Raw genomic sequence first — 26468 nt, forward strand, 5'->3', positions numbered from 1 at the left:
TAAAGGCAAATTTGTTTTGGGGTGTTTACTATCTTAGCCTGATTCATGAAGACCCACACCTTGTCTGGGTCTACTCTTGCTAAATAGTGGTTCATGCTCCAGAGTATTTTTATTTCTTTCATTGGTATAAGTCAAAGGACTGTGTTCTAGTCCTTCAGAACTTTACACTAACAAATTGGATAAATGGTTCTTCCCCAAAGGTAGGCAAGTGAAGTTTTATTGTTTTAGCCCTTTTCCTCTAAGAATTTATTGTGTTCCTTTACGTACCAGGGCTTCCCAGGTGGCTCAGAGGTTAAAGCGTCTGCCCACAAGGCAGGAGACCTGGGTTCAATCCCTGGGTCGGAAAGATTCCCCTGGAGAAGGAAATGGCAACCCACTCCAGTATTCTTGCCTGGAGAATCCCATGGACGGAGGAACCTGATGGGCTACAGTCCACTGGGTCGCAAAGAGTCGGACACGACTGAGCGACTTCACTTTCACTTTCTTTACGTACCAGGCAGGTGGTAGATATGGGGACTGCAGAGATGGGATAGTGCAATCCCTGAAACGAGGACCGTAGTCTCATGATGAGTAAAAGTACGTCACTAATACAAGAGGTGCTCTTATTATCTGACATAGGGGTGTTATACAGTTATGGTACAAGACATAGTGGGAACATAGATGAGGAAGCTGACCATTTACTTGAAGTGATTGGTTAAAATTTCTCACTTGAACATGGCTTTAAAGAATTTGAGCTGGGAGGTAGAGAAGAGATGATAGTATTTTGCAGGGAAGGAGGCACAAAAGCATGGAAATGTGAACAATACTATAGAGAAAGAATTAATCCCACAGTCATCTTATGTGTTTAAGTATAGCCACATAGATGCTCATACAGGTGTTCATTCTGATTTCTCAATGCCTCTGCCTCAGCAGTAGTTGATAATGTTGAATATCACCCTAGGAATAATGACAGATTGTCTGGAACCATAGGAGTTATGTGTGAGGAAAAGAAGGCAGGAGAGAAATAGGGGTGAGAAGAAATAAATTATTAAGGAACTTGAATGCCATCTAAGGAGTTTATAGGTTACCACATTTTATTTACTAATTAATTCATTCAGACGTTCTTTGGAGGCAAGGATACCAGATAGAAGGCTAGATAAACAATGTAATCAAGAATAAATAATTACTTGAGCCAAGGCAGTATTCATTGAAAGGGAAAGGAGAGCCCAGATACAAAGATGCTTTTAAGACATCAGTGTTCTGGCTTTGATGACTATCTTTGGGAAATGTGAGAAGTAAAGAATTGAAAATTTTCATCATGGGTAACAGAGTATCTGGTATGTATGCAATTAAGAGTTTGTTTAATTGAGTAGAATGTTAAGAGTGATTTTTCTAGCATTTTTCTCCAAAAGATGAAATTATGGCAGAATATTAGGTTTTGAGGCATAAGATAGACACTGGAGGTCTGATGAACCTCCTCATGAACTCAGAGCACCATACAGTGGGTGCTATGAATTGAGTCAGCCCATGAAGCTGAGGACTTGGGGCTAATGGCTCCATCACAGAAGAAAAGGACTTGCAAATAAGTGTGAATGATTTTTTAGACTAAGCTGTGCATTACAACTTGCCCTAAGTCTGAGAAAAATATTTTAGAGACACAGTTCTTGTTAGTTACATAGACTACAAAATCATTCCACTTTTTCCTAATACCAATTGCCCAAAAGAAGAAAAAAGAAAACTATAATAAGCTTAGATTATAGTTTTAAAAATCAAAATAAAGATTGTGGTAGGAAGATGAAGTCTTAGTCGTATTTGAAAGCTTATATTGTGAGAATTCCTGTAGACATTTATTGTAACTATTTACTTTTCATCATTGGTTATTGAGTTCAGTCTGTTCAATGACTAGGTAAGTTCTTTAGTAAAGATCTGCAACTCAGTGAGTCAGTACTGAAATTGTGATCACTAGGTAGATAGAGTCTTGATATTCAAGCAGCTTTGCTAGAACAGCCTGTGATTCCCTGTGATGCAACAAAGAGAGGAGTGGGCTAAAAGGCAGAAGGCCAGCCCTCCCATTTGTCATCTGCATGTCTGTGAACAAATTCTCAAAACTTCCCTAAGCCTCAAAGTCTTCATCTATAAAATGGGGATAAAAATGGCTTTGTATACTCCAGGGCTATTGTGAAGATCAGAGGAAATAATCCTTGTGCAAATTCTTTGTGATCTGTAAAGCTCTGCTAACTTGCCCATTATAGAACATTATGGAAAGCAGGTGAAATAGTTCAAGGATCTATGGAACCACCTCCACAATAATGTTAATGATAAGCACAGTGTGGGCTAGGTCAGTGTAATGTGTTAATGCCCTCTTTCCCTGGCTGCACAGGCAGGCTAAAGCATTGCAAGATGTCATCCCCTTGGGCTATTGCCCTGTGCTCTATCCCAGGATAATAGCACTGATTTATTTGCAGGCAGCTGACCAACTTGTAGTCAGAGATGACTTCTTTGAAGCAGACTCTTAACTCCCTATTGTGGATCCAGGTCCCTCAAGGAATATGGTGGTGGTAGTTTAGCTGCTAAGTCGTGTCCGACTCTTGTGACCTCATTGACTGTAGCCTGCCAGTCTCTGTCCATGGGATTCTCCAGGCAAGAATACTGGAGTGGCTTGCCATTTCCTTCTCCAGGGGATCTTCCTAACCTAGGAATTGAACCCGGGTCTCCTGCATTGCAGGCAGATTCTTTATCAACTGAGCTACCAGGGAAGCCCTCAGGGAATATAGTTGACCCAAAATAACCATTCTTGGCTCTCAATAGGGAAAAGGTTTATAGCAGCAATTTTGCTCTTGCTGTGCTTATATTATCTCCTTAAGTGTGCATATATGTGTGTGTGTATACATTTTTTACAGCATGGACAAATTAAGGTGCTAGTTAATTGAAACTGTTATTTGAAGGCAGTAGTTCTGTATCTGCTTTAATAATCTGTATTCACAAATAATCAGCGTAACTTTATTCTTTTTTTTCGCTTATCTACCCACATGAAGGTCAGTTTCCTATTATTTGTAGTTCAAACTTGAGAATGACTAATATTGTAGGGGAAAACCTCTCTATTCTAAAGAAAATAGTCTGTTTTCAGCAGTCCATTTAGATAAAGAAACTTGGGAAGATTTAATAATAAATTGTCCTTTTTCATTGATAAATATTCCCCCACTGGTCCCTCTTTCTTTTCCAGGCAACTAAAAATAGTCTTAATTTGTGCCAAATTCTGAATCAATTTTGTCCCTAAAAGGTGTGAATAGGACTACTCATCTGCTGATCTTCTTGTTCATGAGTAGAGGGAAGTGTGTGGAGGCTCTGATGCACACACACAGACACACACACCCCATATGCATATACGTGTAGAGTACCCATATCCCTGAAACATTTTAGGAGAGCTCTTTAAATGGCCATATTGCGGTTATGCAGCTATAGTTACTGTGGTAACTTTGGTTTAATGTGGCTTGTTGGAAATGCGGATATCATAAGTGGAAACTAGTATGTATCAACATAGAAATGCATAGTAATTTTCTTTATAACAGTGTTCAGATAGCAAAGCTTTCATAATGTTAGAAGAATGTGTAATGATTAGGCAGTTATTAAAAAGGTTGAATGGCACAGAGAGTAGCTTACATTTTTGAAAGGTATTTAATGTGGTATTTTGGAAACCAAATTCATATTTCCACTTGAGATTCACTTTGCACCTCAAGTCCAGAGCTTTGAAGATAAAACTGTACAGTTATGTATTGATACAATTATGTATCAATAAATGGCCATGGACAGTTGTCATATGTGTTTGTGGAAGTAAATGGCAGAAGTGTGTAGAAATAGAAGCATCTTTTTAATCTTAGATTTTGGGACAAGTAACAAAACTTTGGCTTTGTATGTATGTTTAACTTTTGGAAATTATTGGTTAAATTGAGTTTTATATGAAGTATACAAGTGTCAGTTGTACAAAGTGGAATTATAGATTTAAAATAATTATTTTTAAAACACAGAGTAACTGCCTTTGAAGGAAAGTACCTTCCAATGCTGCTTCACTTACAGTCTCTTAAAGTTTCCTGTCCCTTGCTTTTTGTTATTTTTTATTTGAAATCAAACTGTGCTATTGAGGATCAAGAATGTATCTAGAGCATTTTAGAATATTTTAGATTGCAATGTAAAAAAACTAAAATGTCAAAATCGCAAAGTCCACAGTCATCAATTTTAGGTAGTCTATAAATTCAAATTTCACTCAATTTTAACTTTCACTTTGCTTCATTACCTTTTAATTATGAAGCATATGGCATATCAATTTTCTCACCTATAAGGATAGAGAAGGGAGTTACAAGTATCCATTTGCATGGTTGATGCGAAAATAATGTAAAATATGGTAATGTGTCTAAAAGTACTTTGTAACTAAAGAACTATGCAAATGATGTTATTACATTAAAAATATAATACTGACATCTTTTTATTTGGAAGCCACTGACTATTTGCTGATACAGAAATCAAATTTTTTGCTCTTCACTTTTTTTTTGTAGAAATACTACTTTCTCTTTAACCTGGAAATTAAGATTCTTTAAGTAATGCTGATAAAGTAGCACATCTGTGCAAATTTTTGAAGATTTGTGAAAATGTGCATTTTATTGTTTCTAAATCATAATATATATCCAGCATGAATGATGTGGTAAGGATTAGCCTGTTAGAATTGATTACACTACCTATTTTTAATAACTATCATATTTCTATTTTGAGACCATTTGAAGTGTTATAGGTATTCTTAGTGATGTTATATGGTTCTTCAAGGGAAATATGTATTTATATCTGCTTTATACATTTGGACAAAAATAGTAATAACACTTTCACAATACTGATTGGAAAATGAGTCACAATAAATATGTTGGATTTTCAAGATAAAAAGTGTATGGTTCTCAGAGTTACAGCATACTGTCTATAAAAATAGTGCAATTGGGATATACTATTTTAGTAAGAAACTCATTAAGTACAACTTTAAGAGCTTCTTTTTCCTCTTGATTTTTTCAACTTTGAAATTCCAGTAAGCTGTTGGGAAAATGTCCTTCCTATTGCTCTTTGCTAGAAGTGAGAGTATATTCAAATTAAAAACAGAAAGTCCCTTAAATTCCTCTCAAGAAGTCCATCCTGTAAGTGCCACCCCTGGAAAGACTATGGTTGTTATTACTTTTGATTGGAACAAGATTGCAAAAGACTTCAAGAGGAAATGGAACTGGTAATGAGAATTTTCTGTCACCCTTGTAGTTTATAGTGTATTTGTTATACTTCTTTTTAGTCTATTACAGTGTGTTTGGCAAAAAGTTCTTACCTTCAGAAGGAAATCTGTAACAGTAATAACTAAGAATACTGTATAATGAGATACTTATTATAATTAAAATTAAAATTTAAAATTTCTGTAATAATGATAACAACAAATTAGTTATAATTGTAAATAAGAAACTAATTATAATTACATGGAGTGCTTTTCAGGCTTCCCAGGTGACTCAGTGGTAAATAATCTGCCTGCCAATGCAGGAGACTCAGGTTCAATCCCTGGGTTGGGAAGATCCCTTGGAGAAAGGAGTGACAATCCACTCTAGTATTCTTACTTGGGGAATCCCATGAACAGAGAAGCCTGGTGGACTATATAGTTCATGGGGTCGCAAAAGAGTCGGACATGACTTAGCGACTAAACAACAATAACATGAAGTGCTTTTCACATATTCCTTCCACATCTATTATTTTATTTTAGTGTTTGCATATTTTTGTGCTTTGGTAAATTTGCTCTTTTGTAAATGAAGACTTAAGAAACCTGGGAGGTTGATGTGACTACCTCAGAGACTCTCTGTTGAGCTGTGGCTGAACTGAAACTCAAGGCTGGTCCTCTTACGTTTCTTTTCCCATGTGGCTTGATGTAACGTATATAATACACAGGCATTTTTCTTGCATTCTAGGTTCCACCTAGACCAGCTTCTCGTGGACCAGCATTGCCAGCTAACAGAAGGCTGTGAGTCTGCATCTCGGCCCATCAATCCTTCTCCTTATTCCCATGATGAGTTCACCAGTGCGGTCCGGTCAGTCTGGTTGCTTTTTAAACTTTAAACAAATTTAGTATGAAAGATGTTGTTTTGTATTGCTTCAAGTTAAGCAACTTAAATTGTGAAATAACTTTTTTTTCCTGATGAAGTTTGGTCGATATAATGAATTTTGAACTGTGTTCTATAGCCAATCCTCTATTACATAACCAGTTTGCAGTGCAGGCAATTAATTTCATTTGCTTTGTTATCTGAGCAGTAGACTTTAATTCCTCTGCTGCAAATGTAACATTTGGGGTGAATTTTATGAAGTTATAAACATTTATTAAATATGACATAGGCATCTAACTCTACATCCATAGTGTTCTGACCAAATACCTGTCTGTATGCTTTTTAAATGGTGTCATGGGCTTTGCAAGTCAGCTTGTGAATTTACTCCTCTTCCATCTCTGTGACACACAGGAAGGATATTTTTCTTCTCCACCCTTCTTTGCTGCCACTCCTGTTTCCTATATACATATTTAATTATAATCTCAACAACCTGCTTCCTCTGAGTCCAGTTGATGTGTGGCTCATGTAGTGTTGTGATCAGCACAGCCAACACCCATTTCTCCAGGAATAGGGTGTCACTTTTGGAGCAAACACGATCCAAATCTTCAGAATGATGGAATAGCTTCAGATATCACATGTTAAACATAGACAAATTTAAAAAGAATTTTCTGTTTGGATCATTATGGGAGTATTTATTTCTGCGTATTCTTTAAAAATATTTCAGCATATTGATATCCTTGAGTTATCCAACTCCTGAGGTTGAAGCTAGTAGAATATTTTACTCAGCTTATAAAGGGAAATCTTTTGCCAAGATTTTCACTCTGTGGAGGGCTGGCCACACCCAGATCAGCTGCTCTGAAATTTCAGTGTCTCATCAGCCTTCTCCACATCCCCAGCAAGTTGCCAGTTTCTGTGTTGAATTTGGAACTAGAAATTATTGGAGAGTGTAACAGTATTTGTTCATTCTAAATGATGTAGTAGAGATATTCCAGAATCTTTAGTCACAGTCATGATTTATAATTGGCGTTATTATCTGAATAAGAGATGAAGTTACCTAGGCTTCTTATATCTGAGTCCCCGTAGCTCACGAGTTCTCAAACTTCAGCATCAATGGGAGGGCTTGTTAAAATGAAGCTACTTCCCCACTTTTTTTTTTTTTGATTCAGGTCTTAGGTGTGTCCCAGGAATTGCAGTATTTACAGGTTTCTCTAGGTGATGCTGCTGCTGCCTGGGGACTACACTTTGGGAAGCACCGGTCTAGCCTGCTATACCCGTTCCTCCCTCCACCTCTGCCTGCTCCCCACCCACTCTTGGCCCCACACCCCTACCCTCACAGGCAGCCCTCTGTGTGACCTGCATTACTTATCACAATTAAGTATAGAATTACAGTCCTTTCTATTGAGTTAAACTTAAAATGATATTTGCATCTTATATATGAATATATCACCTTAAAAATATGTATTACAGTAAGTCCCCTACATATGAACGAGTTCCATTCCAAGAGTGCATTTGTAAGTTCAGTTTGTTAGTAAGTCCAACAAAGTTAACCTAGGTACCCAACTAACACAATCAGTTGTATGGTACTGTACTGTAATAAGTTTATATAACACATGCATGAAAAGCAGAAAAGTGAAACATTTTTCATCTTACAGTACAGTACCTTAGAAAGTAGAGTAGTACAACAGCTGGCATACAGGGCCTGGCACACATGTTCACATCGTTAAGGTTCGTATGTAGGGGACTTACTGTATGTATATTTTCTCTGTCAATGGGAGTAGATATATTTATTTATCTATAAATTTAATGTTTCAAAATTACATAATTTAAAAGAAACATTTAATTTAGAAATACCATAGTCAAACTTTTTTTCTTGTGGTAGAATGTGTTGGAATCATTAAAAAACATACTGAAAGAAGTTGGAACAAATTGGCTAAAGTACAGATGTGGCAGAAAACTTACTCCATTTCTACAAGTTACTGTCTAGAATTTATACAGGGAGTGCCCTTAATTCTTAAGACCAGAAACTATACTTTTTATATATTTTTATAAAATTGTCTATGTCTCTTTATTCTCTACTCATCTTCCCCATATCTTCTCCAGATTGTTTGTTTACCTCACACTTTTATTTCACAGAGAATGACAGGCCAGATAGAACCATGGGAAAGTAGTTTTGTTATTTCTACCTGAATTTGTAATCTTGAAATGGACACAAAATGCAGATCTCAATAAGGCTAATGAAGGATGAAACTATGTGGGAAATTTTTGGATCTAAATTATAATTAAACTCAACTTATAAAATTTAACTTTTAAATAGTTATTGGATTCACTTATTTTCTTCTTTTTTTATTGACGTATAGTTGATGTGCAATATTCTGTAAGCTACAGGTGTACAATATAGTGGTTCACAATTTTTAAAGATTACTTTCCATTTATAGTTGTTGTAAAATATTGGCTACATTCCCCATGTTGTTTAATATATACTTCTAGCTTGTTTTATATATGACAAGTTGTACCTGTATATTGCCCGTCTCCCCTTTCCTCTTCCTCACGGTAATCACTAGTTTTTTCTCTGTATCTGTAAGTCTGTTTCTTTTTGGTTACATTCACTAGTTTGTTGTACTTTTTAGATTCCACATGTAAGTGGTATCATACAGTATTTGCTTCTCTAACTTATTTCACTCAGCATAATTCTCTTAATGTCCATTCATGTTTTGCAAATGGCAGAATTTCAAACTGGACCCTCTTATTTTTAATGTGAAACACACAATCCTGTTAGAACACTATTGTCAGCCGTTAGATTCCCAGTTTAGCCAGTCAAGGCATGTTTAAAGGTATATACTTGGCAATTAATGAATACAGAAATATTTTGATCACCCTATTTGAAAAGGAGAATCGATACAATGTAATAAGAAATATTTAAAAATTTCACCTGGTTAAAAAAAAGTGGAACAAATGGCAGGAAGACAAACAGGTGAGAAATTCTATGGTGATGCTTAATGTGATCTATGGACATCTTAGCTCGTTTCTCAGGTATGCCTGTATTACATCTAATTTCATTCTGAAAGTAATGAGTTTTTATTGAGAGATCAATGTAAGGGTTATTCCACTCTTAATTTTCTCATCTGATGTGTGGAACAGAATGTGGGAGTGACATTTTTGTTGTTGAGGTAACTGCTTAAGAGGTAAAGTATATTGGGCAAAAAGCTATAGAAACGAAGTGTACATGTGAGGAACAGATGGTCAGAAGTACCATTTACTAAACTTTGTGAGGTAAAAGAGAAAAGGAAAACAGATGAATGCATACACCTAACTTTTGAAAGAGAAAAAATATATATGGTTAAAGGAGTTTAGGGTTAAATAGAAATCTTATTGTCTGTGCAGCATAGACTGTTGTTTGTATAAGAAGGGGACGTGAATCCATGTTTTAAGGTGTGTATAGAGAAGGAATGAGTAGCACTTAAATTCAGCTTCTAATGCTCAATTTGTAGCATTATATAAAGACTCTGAGTTCCTATATGTAAATGTAATATATAATAAGATGATCAAATATACTGGACTCCTTTTCAAAAAGACAAAGTAAAATAATACCAAATATTCGGATTAATCCTACAGATACCTAACATAGCTCACTATTGGTAACATTTGACAGCTGAAATCAGCATACCCTGCCCCCAAGAGTACTGATTTTGTAATATGAAAATGTCCTTTGAGGCTGCTATTTCGCTGAGGAGGTTATTGCCAGTCATGATAATTGTTCAGTTAGAAGAAGTATAAGACAGTGACCAAGTGAAGCTCATTTGACTTTAGAGTCATTAAGATTTTTCTTATGGACTTTCTTTCTTATAAATACTACTGGCCTGCTGAGAGCAGCATTATACAGAGGTCTTAATCAGTTATGTTTGGAAAGTTCTTATGAATGAACTCTAAATTGAAGAAAGTCATAGCAAATGGATCAGGCGGTGGGAATCTTTTCTGTTTATTCCAAATACAAACTGCGATCAGAGAGACCTGAAATGCACTTTGCATTTATATAAAGGAAAATGTTCTAGCCATAAACATTAAAACATTCTTCAGCTACTATTAGCTTGTATCTCACGGTGCCATATATATTCTACTGGCGAGAAGTAACCTAATTGTTTGACTTAGAAAAAGTGTTTTTCTCACATCTCCTTAAAAAAAAAACCTGTCTAAAAAGAATTAAATTGGTCTTATGCAATCACCATCCATTTATTTTGCTTTTGTTCTGCAAAGGGCTCTAAGGAGTTATTGTACACCAGAAAAATAGTCTCACTCCAGTTGTTCCAGAAATTCTTTATCGTATTTCAGATAGAGTATTTCTGTTTGTCTTGAAAATTGGTTCTGGGATGGTGTAAGTCTTTTTTTTGTCAGGTATTAACAAAATTCTCATAGAAGTTCTCTGCTGCTGCTGCTCCTGCTAAGTCGCTTCAGTCGTGACCGACTCTGTGCGACCCCATAGACAGCAACCTATCAGGCTCCCCTGTCCCTGGGATTCTCCAGGCAAGAACACTGGAGTGGGTTGCCATTTCCTTCTCCAATGCATGAAAGTGAAAAGTGAAGGTGAACTCACTCAGTCATGTCCGACTCTGTGCGACCCCATAGACGGCAGCCCACGAGGCTCCCCTGTCCATGGGATTTTCCAGGCAAGAGTACTATCAAGTACTAAATATTACTGCCTCGATCATATATTCAGTCAAACAATAAATACTGATTTCTGAATATGGAATACACTGATTTTTATTTTAATCTTGCTTCCCCAATAATGTTCTAGGTTAGAGCACTGGGTGTTGCTTTTGGGCTCTGAGGAGTCTGAATGGAGTACATGCACAACACTGGCAGCTAGCTTGATGCAGTTAAGATAGTTGTTCATTCAAAACTTAACTATGCATGTATTTGGGCTTCCCTGATGGCTCAGTTGGTAAAGAATCGCCTGCAATGAAGGAAACCCCGGTTTGATTCCTGGGTTGGGAAGATCCACTGGAGAAGGGATAGGCTACCCACTGCGGTATTCTTGTGCTTCCCTGTGGCTCAGCTGGTAAAGAATCCACCTGCAATCAGGAGACCTAGGTTCGATCCCTGGGTTGGGAAGATCCCCTGGAGAAGGGAAAGGCTACCCACTCCAGTATTCTGGCCTAGAGAATTCCATGGACTGTATAGTCCCTGACGTCTCAAAGAGTTGGACACTCTTTGAGAGTGTCACTCACTCACTCATACATGTATTTTGTACTAAGCAGTGTGTTATTCAGTGGGGATACAAACAGTACTAAAATCATGGTACTGAAATCATGGACATACCCTTTAATAAGAGAGACAGAAGTGTAAATAGTTTTGGTCCATTCAGTGTGTTAAGTATTTTAATAATTATAGGAACAGAAGTTAATTTCTTCTGTATAGCAGTCTGTAAGACATTTCTGGTAATTTATTTTTATCAGGATTGCCAAAATTCAGAAGGGAAGACTTTAGGGCTCATCTAACCTAGAGTTTTCCAAACATGTCAGGTAATAAATATCATCTGATGCTCTTGTCAAAATACAGGTTCTCTGACCACTCCCTGCACCACTGTTTAAAAAAAAAAAAACATTCTAAGCTATAGCTCACTTATTTTGCTTTCTGGTATATAAAAACCTAGTACTGTTGAAAACTAGAGGAAGTAATAATTTGTAATGAAATTCTGAAATTCTAGATCTTAATCTTAATGTTTTCTCTGCTAGTAAGACATTCTGTTTTTACGTGGAGATGAACCAAAGAGATTCTTATAGGTAGAATACATTTTTTTCTTCCTCAGAACAAATTTCTAATTATTTAACCCAGACCAAATTTTTAGAATGATCCCAAGGTGATGGAAAACATGATTTGAGTCTGAACATTTTTAAGAGTAAATAAATTAGGCTGTATGAGCTCTGGAGTGATTCCAGTGTGACTTTTAATTTTGATGAGTTGAATGTATATAATGTAATTTTGATGAAAATCCACCCAAAGGAATTTTCCAGACATAGAACACAATAGGCATCATGCCCCCTGGGATTTCATAATGTTGTGGCTTCATGGGCTCCTCGGTGAGTCTGGATGGCAGAGTTACTATAGTAACTGTATTCCTAAGTCCTGTAATTTTAGTTTTCAAAGCCAATTGTATATAGGTGGCTCATTTCTGGTTTCTCCACCATTGTGGGAACACTTATAACAACTATCCACCTTATTGAGAGAGACCTGGCTATTTATACAAACTAAAGCTTTGTGGAAAGATCTTATATTCTATTAATATTCCTTTTCTTTTTTTCTGTGGCAAACCTTAGGCAAAAATTAGTTGAGTTTTCCTTTCATGCCTCTATTTTGCTAAACAGCTGAGTTCTCTTATAGAAATGTAGAGGAGATATAATTAATGATCAAAAAGTTCTTTGAAATGAAAAATCTCATGGAAATGCTAAGTAGTATAAACAATTTGAGGGCAAGCATTAATAAAAGCTTCACTGCAAGCATTTTTAAAGAGCACTAATAAAAGCTTCATGGTTCAATTAATACAGCACAACATTGGGTTTTCTAGAAGCATATGGGGCCCAGAAGGCCTGCCCTTGTTTTTAAAATTTACGAAGTCTTTAATGATTCACCACTTTTACTCCAGTGCATTACCCACTGTGGTGCCATTTAGTCATTAAGTGGGAAACTAAAACCAGGACAAAGCTACAAACAAATGTCATAATGTCCAAGTGGGTATGTTTTTCTTCAATTTGTTCACAATGAGTTACCATAAAAAATGAATGGCAAATGAAATAGAGCTGTAGACAAATCAAGGTTATGGCTTCCCCAGATACATCTGATCAGTTGGCTTTTTAATGAAATACAGGCTTAATCTTATTACAGTAATCTTGATTTAACTAAAATAATTTCAGGCTCCCAGCTAATTATCTATTTCAAGTAGTGTTCAATACAATATTCTAAGATAATGGAATAAATTTTTCCCTTGAAGTATGTTGTAACAGAATTTGATCACAGAGTATAGTATAAGTGAGAAATACTTCATGTTAACTTTTATTAAATATTGTTTTCGTTTTTTTAATTACTGCAACTTCACAGTTAAGTGATTCATTCTTGTACTATTGCTAAATCTAAACTTCTCAGTATGGGATTTTCTTGGTTCTTTTTATCTTGCTATGTGTTGTTCAGTTGCTAAGTCGTGTCCGACTCTTTCTGACCTCATGGATTGTAGCACACCAGGGTCCCCTGTCCTTCACTATCCCTGGGATTTGCTTAGATTCATGTCCATTGAGTTGATGATGCTGTCTAACCATCTTGCTATATAGAACAATAAAATTCTGAGTTTCTAATAGGTGAGGCATTACTACACGTTTAATTTTGTCATGCTTATCTTTACAAATTACAATCAATGCGTTTTATCAGTGCATATTCTGTGTGTTGATTTCTGTTTCTTCAGATACTTTAATGTCCAAAATGAAAGACTCATGGCTAAATTATTGATGAGTTTTTCTTTAAAATCTGTTTTGATTAAGAGGAAGTAGAAAACTCTGAGGTACTCTGTAAAATGGTTTGAAGTCTTATTTTTTTCATGATGACTTTCTGGCACTTGATTATATAAAGCTCTTTCCTTTTATGATAGATGGTTGCTTGTCAGGCAGCTCTACGTAATTAACCTTTTCTTCCAGGCTTTTACTTCTAAGAAAACTTTCTCCTCATTACTGATATTATAGCTCCACTGGCAACTGGCCAAGCTGGGGAATTTCTTCTGGAGTTAGAATTTGCCATAATAATTTTGCCATTCTCAAAAGGTGACAGATAAAAATTAAGAAATATATAGAGAATCACAGAGGGTAAATCATTTTGAGTGTTATTTATTGGAGCATATGTGGCCCTACATAACTCTAATCCCTAAAAATCATTGTAGTGTTGCAAAACAATCACACATGGGCACACATGTACACACACATTCTTTGGTATTCTGAGGAGCCATCTCCAAAGTACACAGAGGAAAAATATACTCTATAAACGTCCACATAATCCTATAAACAAAGGCTGTCCACGTGTATCTTACAGATGTACCCATGTTTGCTTATGTATGTTCAAAAAGTTCAGCATTGTTTTGAACTGCATTCATGAAAAGTTCAATGTAAAACAAGTGTTTATTAACTATGGCTTATTTGGCTTAGATTTTCATCATCATATTTAAACTATGAAGGTGTTTAAAAGTGTGACTCTAATAAGTAAATGTTAAGAATTGTGAATATTACTTCTTTATCACTGTAATTTCAGATAAACTGGCATGATTCTTTTTCAGTCTTCAGCTGTTACTGACATGACTTTTATACACGAGTTGTTGCTATTTTTTAGTCAATAAGTTGTGTCCAACTCTTTTGCAACCTATGGATTGTAGGCGGCCAGGCTCCTCTGTCAATGGAATTTCTCAGGCAAGAATACTGAAGTGGGTTGCCATTTCCTTCTCCAGGGAATTTTCCTGACCCAAGGATTGAATCCAATGTCTCCTTCATCGACAGGTGGATTCTGTACCACTAAGCCACCCAGGAATCCCATAAACTAGTTAAGGAAACATAATATTTAACATTATACATATTATGCTCATTTTCTGGTGAGTACCCTCTAACAACACCACAGTTCAAAAGCATCAATTCTTCAGCACTCAGCTTTCTTCATAGTCCAACTCTCACATCCATACATGACCACAGGAAAAACCATAGCCTTGACTAGATGGACCTTTACTTGCAAACTAATGTCTCTGCTTTTTAATATGCTGTCTAGGTTGGTTATAACCTTCCTTCCAAGGAGTTCAGTTCAGTTCAGTCACTCAGTCATGTCTGACTCTTTGTGACCCCATGAATCGCAGCACTCCAGGCCTCCCTGTCCATCACCAACTCCTGGAGTTCACCCAAACCGACGTCCATTGAGTTGGTGATGCCATCCAGCCATCTCATCCTCTGTCGTCCCCTTCTCCTCCTGCCGCCAATCTCTCCCAGCATCAGAGTCTTTTCCAATGAGTCAGCTCTTCGCATGAGGTGACCAAAGTACTGGAGTTTCAGCTTCAGCATCATTCCTTCCAAGGAGTAAGTGTCTTTTAATTTCATGGCTGCAATCACCATCTGCAGTGATTTTTAAGGAAGTCATAGAAAATGTGGATAAACTGATTTGTCATGACTTTAATATATTTCTGATCTTGAGATTTTGACTGCTTTCTGGAGATCTAAGAGTGCCTTGCAAATGGGCAAAGTCAAAACTTTACCTTGAACCTCTCTTTTAAAAAGCTCTATCTGTAAACAGTGCTGCGATGAACATTGGGGTACATGTGTCTCTTTCAATTCTGGTTTCCTCGGTGTGTATGCCCAGAAGTGGGATTGCTGGGTCATAAGGTAGTTCTATTTGCAATTTTTTAAGGAATCTCCACACTGTTCTCCATAGTGGCTGTACTAGTTTGCATTCCCACCAACAGTGTAGGAGGGTTCCCTTTTCTCCACACCCTCTCCAGCATTTATTGCTTGCAGATTTTTGGATCGCAGCCATTCTGACTGGTGTGAAGTGGTACCTCATTGTGGTTTTGATTTGCATTTCTCTAATAAGATGAGATGGATGAAACTGGAGCCGATTATACAGAGTGAAGTAAACCAGAAAGAAAAACACCAATACAGTATACTAACACATATATATGGAATTTAGGAAGATGGCAATGACGACCCTGTATGCAAGACAGGGAAAGAGACACAGATGTGTATAACGGACTTTTGGATTCAGAGGGAGAGGGAGAGGGTGGGATGATTTGGGAGAATCACATTCTAACATGTATACTATCATGTGAATTGAATCGCCAGTCTATGTCTGACGCAGGATGCAGCATGCTTGGGGCTGGTGCATGGGGATGACCCAGAAAGATGTTATGGGGAGGGAGGTGGGAGGGGGGTTCATGTTTGGGAATGCATGTAAGAATTAAAGATTTTAAAATTTAAAAAATAAAAAACTAAAATTAAAAAAAAAAAAAGGAAAAAAAAAATAAAAAGCTCTATCTGATAGGAAAAATAATGCACGTCATTGTAGTATTTGTTTGGTTTGTCACTGGCACCCCAGACGTTTGCCCAGTGTGTTCAAGGATGTGGACATTTTGGAAATGTAACTATTGTTTAGGGCATACTGTCATAATAAATTATTAATCCAGTGACTGTAAAATAATTCTTCCTAAAGTCTTGTCTTCCCTCATTATATGTTGTATTAAATAAGCATTATAGTTAGAGATATTTTAAAAACTGCTTTTAGAAAATAAGAGCATATGCTGTGACAATTGCTTTTGCATTGTTTTATGGTTTTTAATTACATATATATATATCTTTCTGCCTATAATATTGTGCTTAATTTTTTAATGGAAAATTGAATGAACGTATCTTATTTTGGCTTTATGTTTAAAGTGAAACAATATATAGGTAAACAGACTTTAAAGGTAATTGTGTTTCAGTTAAAGGACCTAGCAATTAGTAGGAAAAGTCAGGAAGCCAATTATAGACAGGGGAAAAAGAATATATACCATAACTTGTGTTAGATAATGCATGTTATTGAATTTCTGAATTTCAATAAAACATGTCAAAGAAGAGTTCATTTTCCCTTCTGTTGGGAGAATTGATAATCCGCTTAGCCATCTGCCTTCCTACCTTTCTTTATTTTTCTTTTATGCTGCCTAACTCCAAACAGGATTTGGGATCTATATAATAAGTTTAAAAAGTAAAATACATGAAAAAGAAAAGAAATAAAGGAAAATTGGATAAAGTAAACACCTTTACTACATATACTTAGGTTCTGTAAAGTTGCAGAAAAGGAAGGGAGTTGGCTCTGAACTTCCTGGTAGCAAGTCTGTTTTATACTATGAGATTATGCTTCCTTCAGCCTAAATCTAATCAAGTCACTGCCCTCTTTAAGAATTATCAGTGGCTGTCCATCACCCCTACCTGATATATACCTGTGTTTGTACCCTTTCCAGATTTATCTTCCTGTTTCTCCTCAATAAGCCCTGAACTCTATTCTGATCACCACATGGAGCTGTGTGTCTTCCACAGGTCCTGCTTTTCTGCGTTTAGACCTTTAAATGCACCTTTCTAATTGCTGAGAGTGCTTTTCCCCAATAGTCTCCACCTCTCTGTATCTTGGGAAATGTCTTTGTTCATCTTTCAAGACATGAATCCAATTCGATGGTTCTGTGAAGCCTTCATGGGCTCCTCTGACATCTGCTACCTCTGTCAATTATGGAACTTATCTCTTGATGCTGGACGTTGTCTTAGTAATAGCTCTGTAAGAGGGAAGGACATCTTTCTGATATTTTTTTCTTTTGATATAAAATAAAGTAGTTGGCTATGTTACTTCCAGTTGCTTACTTCATTAACCAGTATGCTGCCTAGCATATCAACGGAACCAAACAAGTGAAGGATGAACGGCTTTGAGAGGAGGCTGATGATGGTGGTACTGTCTTGGAGGGTGGGGAAGCTGTTGAAAACATTTGAGCAAAACCAAGCTACTCAGTCGCTGGAAAATCATATCCCTTCCCTTTGTTTCTTCTTATGTGCTCATTTGTTGACTGTCTGTTCTCTTTACTTCTGAATGATGATTTTGAGATGTTCTTTTCCTCTGTTTAGTTCTACACATTGAAATGTTTTCTCTCTTTCTAGTGTTGCGTGTCTGTCCCTTGAAAAATAAACATTGCGGTAGGGTGCTTATTGTTTGCAAGACTTGCAGTCACACGCTGAGTTCCCTAAAGGCAGAAAAGTCTCTAAATTTGGGATGGCGTTAGCTAGCAAAGTGGTAGAAGCAGCTGCATCCTTTTTTTATATTAGTACCTTCAACCTCTCCCTGTTGCAGTACTTATAAGCTACCTCCCTCCTTACAAAAAATGCATAGTATATTTAAGAAAAGAAAATAGAAAAATTTCTTTTTGCCTTAAGAAAACAAAAAGTTAAAAGAATTTTGAGTTGTGATTAAGCAGGAGATTTTTTTTAAGTTAGTTTAGAGTTGATTGGATCATCTTCCTTTAAACTTTTAAAAACTCATGTAATTTTTGCATACTGTATTATTAACACTTAACTTTTTATGCCCTTGATATCTGAGCACTTTATGTACAGTATGTAAAAACAGCTGGTTTAAAACCTTAAGACTTTTCAATCTGTAAATTTCAGTTCCTCTGATAAGCATGTTAATATAATAGGTTATGTCTTCATAAAGATTAAATTGGGATCTTAAACTTTCTGTCTCCATTAAAGATGTTTTTGGCTTGACAGTGTTGCAGTATAATATTTGCTGGACAGAGTGATGTCTTACTTTGGCACATACCTAGTCATACAGGGTTCCTTTCATATCTGCAAGAATGTTCATTTTCTCAATATCATGAAAAGAACAGATGTGGAACAGACAAGCACTGCATGTCTTTCACAGCTCTCTGTGGGGCGTCTTAGGGCAGGGTTTTCTTTGTCACGTGCATAACAAGTATGTCTTTACCCTGAATGATGCAATGGTCCAGCTTCCTGTGGGGTAACATCCACCAACAACAATGCTATAACACATTAGTTGATAGTGAACTCCCCAAATCCATAGAGATTTGCTCAGTCTAAATGAGTGACTAATTTTTAAACTACGAAGTAAACCTGAGATCCTTTGGGAATAGGGACATGTGAAGGTTCGATTGTTTATTTTGCTTGTTATAACTGTAGGATCATTAAGGAAATGTTTATATCCTGTTGTGGTTATATGCTCTTAACCAATGTCTGAGGCAAGAAGGTTTGATATTTCTGCCTTCTTTGTATTCTTTAGTATTCTCTACCCCTCCCCATAACTCCTGTGAAAAAAGTTCACACTCATCAGATCTAAATAGACCCATATCTCTTGCTTTGAATACTTTGTTACCTTATCTGTTAATGAGAAATTATCAAAATCCATATTTGAAGATACTAGTAAAAGCCCAGAGACTTAAACATAAGCTCTGGAAACAGGTATTACCTGTTATCTATCTGTTATTCATTAAATCTCTTTTTGTCCCAGTTTCCTTGCTTGGAAAATATGTCATGACTGTTGGTACCTAAAAGGTATAATTGTGAAAAAACATAGTAAAGGATCCAGCGTTCTTTTAGAATTATTACACATAAATTTGTAATTTTTGCTCAACTTGAACTTGTAAACTACCCTTTTGTGAATGTCTCTGTAAACTCCAATGTGTATAGTTTCTTTCCATACTGATGAGAAAGACCACCATTTCCAGGTTCTAACACAGTTTCCAGTATTGCTCACTTTTGAGCAAATGGAATTACATCTTTCCTCTTTCTTAGTGTATTCCTGCTCTATCCCACTCCAAATAGTGAATAAGTTTGTTGCCTTACTTCAACTTTTTGCTGTGGTTTTATACCATTTTCAATGTGAGTGCCCCTCCCACCTCCACCATTATTGTTGTATACTGATTACATTGGAGAAGGAAATGGCCACCCACTCCAGTATTCTTGCCTGCAGAATCCCATGGACAGAGGAGCCTGGCAGGCCACAGTCCATGAGGTTGCAAAAGAGTCAGATGTGACTTAGTGACTGAGCATGTATTGATTACATGTGGCTTAGTGAAATATTTGCCCTGAGTATCTTTTTGGACCTGATATTAGCAACAAGTTTGTCAGATGATTTTTTTTTTTTTTGGTCAGACCAGATAAGCTGCTAATAAGTTTGGCATGAGAGATTTATAATTTTTACAGTTTCCATTCTGTGGTCATAGATGAGGCTCTAATTGTTACTCAGATTTAAATCAAAGAGTTAGAGGCCTCTGTGGGCTTTGAAATATGTAGCAGGTAGCATAGTAAAATGGAAAAAATAAGAGTACCTGAAGGAGTCAGGAAATCTCTATCAAAAGCCCAGTTCTGCCCTAACTTGGGGCTTTGGAAAAAATGATATTACCTCTCTGGATATAAGTTTTCCATCTTGTGTTTGTTTCCTGTGGCTGCTATAATTACCACAAACCTGATGGCTTAAAACAACCGAAATTTATTCACTTACAGTCCTGGGGGCAAACGTCCAAAATCAGTTCAATGAGCTGAAGTCAGGGTGTAAGCAGAGGGGCCATCTCCCCGGAGGCTCTAGGGAAGGATCTGGTCCTTGCCTCCTCCAGCTTCTGGCAGCCACCATCGTTCCTTACTTTGTGGTTGCATCATTCTGTCCTCTGCCTCCGAGGTCACATTGCTGTCTCCTCCTTTGTGTGCATCAAATCTCCCTTTCCCTCCCTATTATAAGGATGCATATGATTAGTCTCTTCACCTTGAAATCTTTAATCACATTGGCGATTCCTTTTTTTCTTTTTATTTTTTTATTGCCATTTGAGGTAATAGTCACAGGTTCCAGGGATGAGGAGGTGGATATCTTTTAAGAGGGTCATTATTCAGCCTACCAAACAACTGAAATAGTTTCTGAATTCCTGCTGGCTTGTAATTTCTATCCATACATTTGGCTCATTCATTCACACATTCACTAAACTTTTATTTCATGCCCATTGTGTGCTACATACTATGCTAGATATTAGGAATAACGTGCTGACCATGCTTTTAAGAAGTGCATTATGTGGTCAGTAAGATGTACTGTACAGAATAAATGCAGAGATAAAGGTAAAGGAGACAACTTGATCCAGAATAAGATTAATTCTGTGTATGTCTCCTTTTGCATAATTCTAGAGCATAAGTGACCATCATTCTTCAGCACTGGTAAATTTTTTCAGTAAGTCTAAGAGTTACATGCAGCCTGTGGACCAGAAAGTGTTTTGCAGTGGGAAAAACATGGATTAGCTTAAATTCAATTCAGAAGAATGTGTTTATAGACCTTGCCCTGCAAAGAGTATATGGGTGTGCACTCAGTCATGTACAACTCTGTGACCCTATGGACTGTAGCCTGCCAGGTTGCTCTGTCCATGAGATTTTTCAGAACACTGGAGTGAGTTGCCATTCCCTCCTCTGGGGGATCTTCCTGACCCAGAGATTGAATCTGTGTCTCTTACATCTCCTGTATTGGCAGGCAGGTTCTTGATCACTAGTGCCACCTGGGAAGCCCAAAGAATATATAATTTTATACAGCTCTTATCAACTCAATATTAGCAGTAGAGTTTTAAAAAATAACCATGCCTGCTTCTTCATTCCACATTCTGCTTTGTTCGGGGTGGAGCTCAGTGGGTTTTTTTTTCCTTAAAAGGTTAATCAGTAGGTTTTTACATGCTGTTAACATTGAGCACAGAGAATCACTGATGGATTAGAAGCTGCCTTTAACTAGGAAGACAAACACATAGGTACTGATAAAAGTGCAAGACAAAATGCCATTAGTGTGATTAGAATATATAGAGACAAAATAATCTGGATACTCAGAGGAGGATGAGATCATACCTGGCTCAAGGGAAATTTGGAGAAGGGAGTGTTTGAAATGTCCTTGATGGAGGGGTAAGTTTTCAAAGACGGCTGTAAGGGAAAGTGGTGGGAAGAGAACCCACAGAGGTGTGGAGGTGGGGAAAGGAGGTGGGTCGTGGCTGGAAGTAGAGGCCAGGGTTCAAAGTCTAGGCCTTGATTCTCCCTTTTGCTCAGACATTCTGGCACAGAACCCAGAGGTGCCTGATAAATCTAAATTTAAAACCTGTTCTTCTAGGGCATTTCTAAGGTATAATTTTTCAAGATGGGAGTGTAGAACATATTTATTTAACAGGTGATAGGTTGATTTATACTTTTTAAAAATTTAGGAACATGATAGCTAGACCCCTATATACTCTGTAAATATTGCAGGCAGGCATCAGTGAGAGGGGGGAAAAAAAAAGGAGAGTTAGGTTTTTTTTTTTTTTTTTAATGCTTCAAAAGAGGAATATCCAGGATATGGTAAAGGATAGAAGACAGAAAAACATAGTAGGAAGTAACAAAGCTAGTTTTGATGTTCAGGAATGAGGCTGAAATTAATAGGAGTGAGGGATATTGATAGAAAAGATAATATTTGCTGAGTTCTTCCCATTAGCCGAGATTTTACCTTTGTGTTTATCTCATGGAATTCCTTTTGTAACTCTGGAGGTCGATATTGTTATTCCAATTTTACAGGTGGGGAAATTGAGATTTGAGACATTAAGTACCTTGCTCTATTAAGGTCTCACAGTTAATAGAGTGGAACATCTAGGACCAGGATCTAGGTAACCTAGAGTTTGTATTGTTAACGATACGAATAGTTATCATGGCTAGCTTGAGGGTAAAGTTGATGAAAAGAAGTTGGACCAGAGGAGTTTAAAAATCATCTGAAGAGAGCTCAAATTAGTGAGCATCACCTTATGAATTAAAAGATGAAAGAAAGAGAAAAGAACAGAAGGCCAAGGACCAACCCTCATTAAAACTTTCAGGTACTGTATCTTATCCCTCTTTGAGGCTGCCAGTCACTCAACACATGATTCATTGTGAAAATCCCCAATTGTTTAAATAGGCGAATGAACCAATGTTTCAATGCCGAATGTTTTCTACTCTGTGTAAGATTCCCCTTAATAACTTCAGTTGCTTGAAGGAGACAGATCAAAATATTATCTTAACTTCTGTTACCTGTATCTGTGAACCCGATTTAGTTTCAAATCCTTGGGGTCTTTGTTGGATTCCATTTTCTAACCATACTCTTATGTTTTTCCAAGTAGAGGAGCCCTACTCTATAGAAAGGTTATGGTAGGGTAAGAAGATTGGCAAAGTAGTTCAATATTTTTGTCATGTAAACAGTTTGTAAACTAAGATATTGAAAGGACAGAAAACATGTAAATGAGGAGTGAGGAGTCTTGACTGTTGAGTGTGTCTTTCTCTTCTGCTTCCTCTCAGAGTGCCTGAAACTCTTTCATTCCACTGTTCTCAATGCTGCTACTGCTAAGTTGCTTCAGTTCTGTCCGACTCTGTGCGACCCCATAGACGGCAGCCCACCAGGCTCCCCCATCCCTGGGATTCTCCAGGCAAGAATACTGGAGTGGTTTGCCATTTCCTTCTCCAATGCATACAAGTGAAAAGTGAAAGTGAAGTCGCTCAGTCGTGTCCGACTCTTAGCGACCCCATGGACTGCAGCCTATCAGGCTCCTCCGTCCATGGGATATTCCAGGCAAGAGTACTGGAGTGGGGGTGCCATTGCCTTCTCCAAAAAAGGGCACTATTATATAACCTAAGACATAAAATTATTGCCTTTGAAGGATATGTTGTGTTGTACTTTGTTCACTGTCAGTTTAACCAGATCAAGTTTCCCATGCTTGTTTTGTTCTTTCCCCTCATTATTCCATCAGTTCAGTTCAGTTGCTCAGTCCTACTCTTTGCGACCCCATGGACTGCAGCACGCCAGGCCTCCCTGTCCATCACCAACTCCCGGAGTTTACTCAAACTCATGCCCATTGAGTTGGTGATGCCATCCAACCATCTCATCCTCTGTCATCCCCTTCTCCTCCTGCCCCCAATCCCTCCAAGCCTCAGGTCTTTTCAAATGAGTCAGTTATTTGCATCAGGTGGCCAAAGTTTTGGAGTTTCAGCTTCAACATCAGTCCTTCCAATGAATATTCAGGACAGATTTCCTTTAGGATTGATGTCTGAATCTAGTATGTTTACCTGAATGTTTCGTATATTGAATATAAAAAATTTCAGAATAACTTCATGTTTGTATCAAATATTTTAACATCATACAGTTTTATTTCTTGTGTCAGTTTTCAAGAAATCGTAGTACTTTTGTCATTAATTTATAATTTTAACTCAAATACTAACATCATACCTAATTTCTTAAAAAATACTGTGGAGCTCTAAACTATACCCTGTATGTCCTTCTTTTTTTCTAGTACTATAATTTAATGCTGGGAATTGTGTGATCTTTTTACATAATGTATCCCACCTAACTTTATTGGGAAAATTAATGGAATGGAACTCTCACCTAACTTTATCAGGCAAATTAAGAGAATGGAACTCTCACAAAAGTGTTTAGTATCAAGGGAAATAAAACTAACTTCCTTTGAAAGTCAAGATTGACTTTCAAGAGTAAGCCAAATAATGATTTGTAGTAAAAAAAATAACAAAAACTATTTACAGATGGCAGTCAAGGCAAAGATATTCATTACTTGTTTGAAAGACATCTGGTAAGCTAGTGATTCTCAGTTTGAGCTTTGTATTTACTCATCTGTAGAGCTTAAAAAGAAAAAAGAAAACCTGAAATTCTCAACTAATGTTGAGAACTACTATTAAAAGAAACAAAAGAGCAGGAGGAGGTAAATAAATAGAAAATTCTTATGTTTAGGAGATGACATTACTTTCTAAAAAAGGAAATACTGTCTATTTAGTTATGAAAACTACACTTGTAGTTCTTCTATTTTGGAAGGAGACAAATTAATCTCATTTATATATTAATTCTTACAAGGATACATGAGAATACATATTTGTATGGTTTAAAAAGGCATTTTTTTCTGTATGTTTATGAACTCCCTTATTTTCTTATGTTTAAGATTGTTGAATCTCAACTATAAGTCTAATGTTCTGCCCCATCATTCCAGTTTATAAACTCAAAGTGTACATTGATTTACAAATAAATAATTCAGAATCAATGGAGTGAATGTGACACTTGCATTCAATGAAAAATTCAGTCATTGTTTTGATTGTTTTTTCCCCATAAAGAAAGCATGGTTACTGTTACAAAGTGATGTTTGGTCTCTATATGCAAAGTGTCTTGATCGTTCTGGACCTGGGTTGCCTCCTCTGTCAGACTGGGATATCATGAATTGATGAATAGTAATGAATGTGTACTGAGTGTTCATTATATTTTAAGTTCTAAGTGTGCCAAGTGCTGTTTATATGGTAGCTCATTTAATCATAGTGAAAAACTTATAGAGTAGGTGCTATTTTCTAAATTCCCAATTTTAAAGATGAGAAACTAGTCTCAGAGATATGAATAACATGTCCAAGGTTGTCCATCTCACTCACTTACTTCAGTTGCTCATGAACCGCAGCATGCCAGGCCTCCCTGTCCATCACCAACTCCCGGAGTTTACCCAAACTCATGTCCATTGAGTCAGTGATGCCATCCAGCCATCTCATCCTCTATTGTCCCGTTTTCTTGCCTTCCGTGTTTCCCAGCATCAGGGTCTTTTCAAATGAGTCAGCTCTTCACATCAGTATCTTTGCATCAGTATGGCCAAAATATTGGAGTTTCAGCTTCAGCATCATTCCTTCCAGTGAACACCCAGAACTGATCTCCTTTAGGATGGACTGTCTGGAACTTCTTGCAGTCCAAGGATCTACTCCAACACCACAGTTCAAAAGCATCAAGTCTTCAGCGCTCAGCTTTCTTCAGAGTCCAACTCTCCAATCCATACATGACCACTGGAAAAACCATAGCCTTGACTAGACGGACCTTTGTTGGCAAAGTAATGTCTCTGCTTTTCAATATGCTGTCTAGGTTGGTCATAACTTTCCTTGCAAGAAGTAAGCATCTTTTAATTTCATGGCTGCAATCACCACCTGCAGTGATTTTGGAGCCCCCCCAAATAAAGTCAGCCACTGTTTCTACTGTTTCACCCATCTATTTGCCATGAAGTGATGGGACCAGATGCCATGAACTTCATTTTCTGAATGTTGAGCTTTAAGCCAACTTTTTCACTCTCTCACTTTCATCAAGAGGCCCTTTAGTTCCTCTTCAGTTTCTGCCATAAGGGTGGTGTCATCTGCATATCTGAGGTTATTGATATTTCTTCCGGCAATCTTGATTCCAGCTTGTGCTTCTTCCAGCCCAGCGTTTCTCATGATGTACTCTGCATATAAATTAAATAAGCAGAGTGACAATATACAGCCTTGACGTACTCCTTTTCCTATTTAGAACCAATCTGTTCCATGATCTAAGTGCTGCTTTCTGACCTGCATACAGGTTTCTCAAGAGGCAGGTCAGGTGGTCTGGTATTCCCATCTCTTTCAGAATTTTCCACAGTTTATTGTGATCCACACAGTCAAAGGTTTTGGCATAGTCCATAGAGGAGAAATAGATGTTTTCTGGAACTCTCTTGCTTTTTCTGTGGTCCAGTGGATGTTGGCAATTTGATCTCTTGTTCCTCTGCCTTTTCAAAAACCAGCTTGAACATCTGGAAGTTCATGGTTCATGTATTGCTGAAGCCTGGCTTGGAGAATTTTGAACATTACTTTTTAGCGTGCATCTCGTTAGAGGTAAAACTATGATGTAAATTCAAGCAGTCCAACACCACAGGCAGTGGTACAAAGTTATAGTATACCAGTATGGAGATGAATTTTTCTGTTTAACCAGTGGATTGAGATCAGAAGTTAAAGCTTGTACCTTCTTTACAGGAAAGCTTTCAAAGAAGACTTTCCTGATATTTCCCAAGAGAAT

General features: G+C 37.1%; 1 protein-coding gene across 10 annotated transcripts in view; it reads left to right on the forward strand.

Moving 5' to 3' along the window:
* The window catches only part of HDAC9 (histone deacetylase 9), a 1063328-nt gene that overhangs the window by 79046 nt on the left and 957814 nt on the right, over window positions 1-26468 (forward strand). For all 10 annotated transcript variants that reach the window (XM_042248291.2, XM_060414369.1, XM_042248295.2 and 7 more), the window contains exon 2: window positions 5955-6074. In XM_042248291.2, the coding sequence (XP_042104225.1) occupies window positions 6050-6074 (25 nt within the window). In that variant the 5' untranslated portion in view covers window positions 5955-6049. The remainder of the gene's footprint in view (window positions 1-5954; window positions 6075-26468) is intronic.

The sequence above is a fragment of the Ovis aries genome, chromosome 4 (genome assembly GCF_016772045.2).
Source record: "Ovis aries strain OAR_USU_Benz2616 breed Rambouillet chromosome 4, ARS-UI_Ramb_v3.0, whole genome shotgun sequence".
NCBI lineage: Eukaryota > Metazoa > Chordata > Mammalia > Artiodactyla > Bovidae > Ovis > Ovis aries.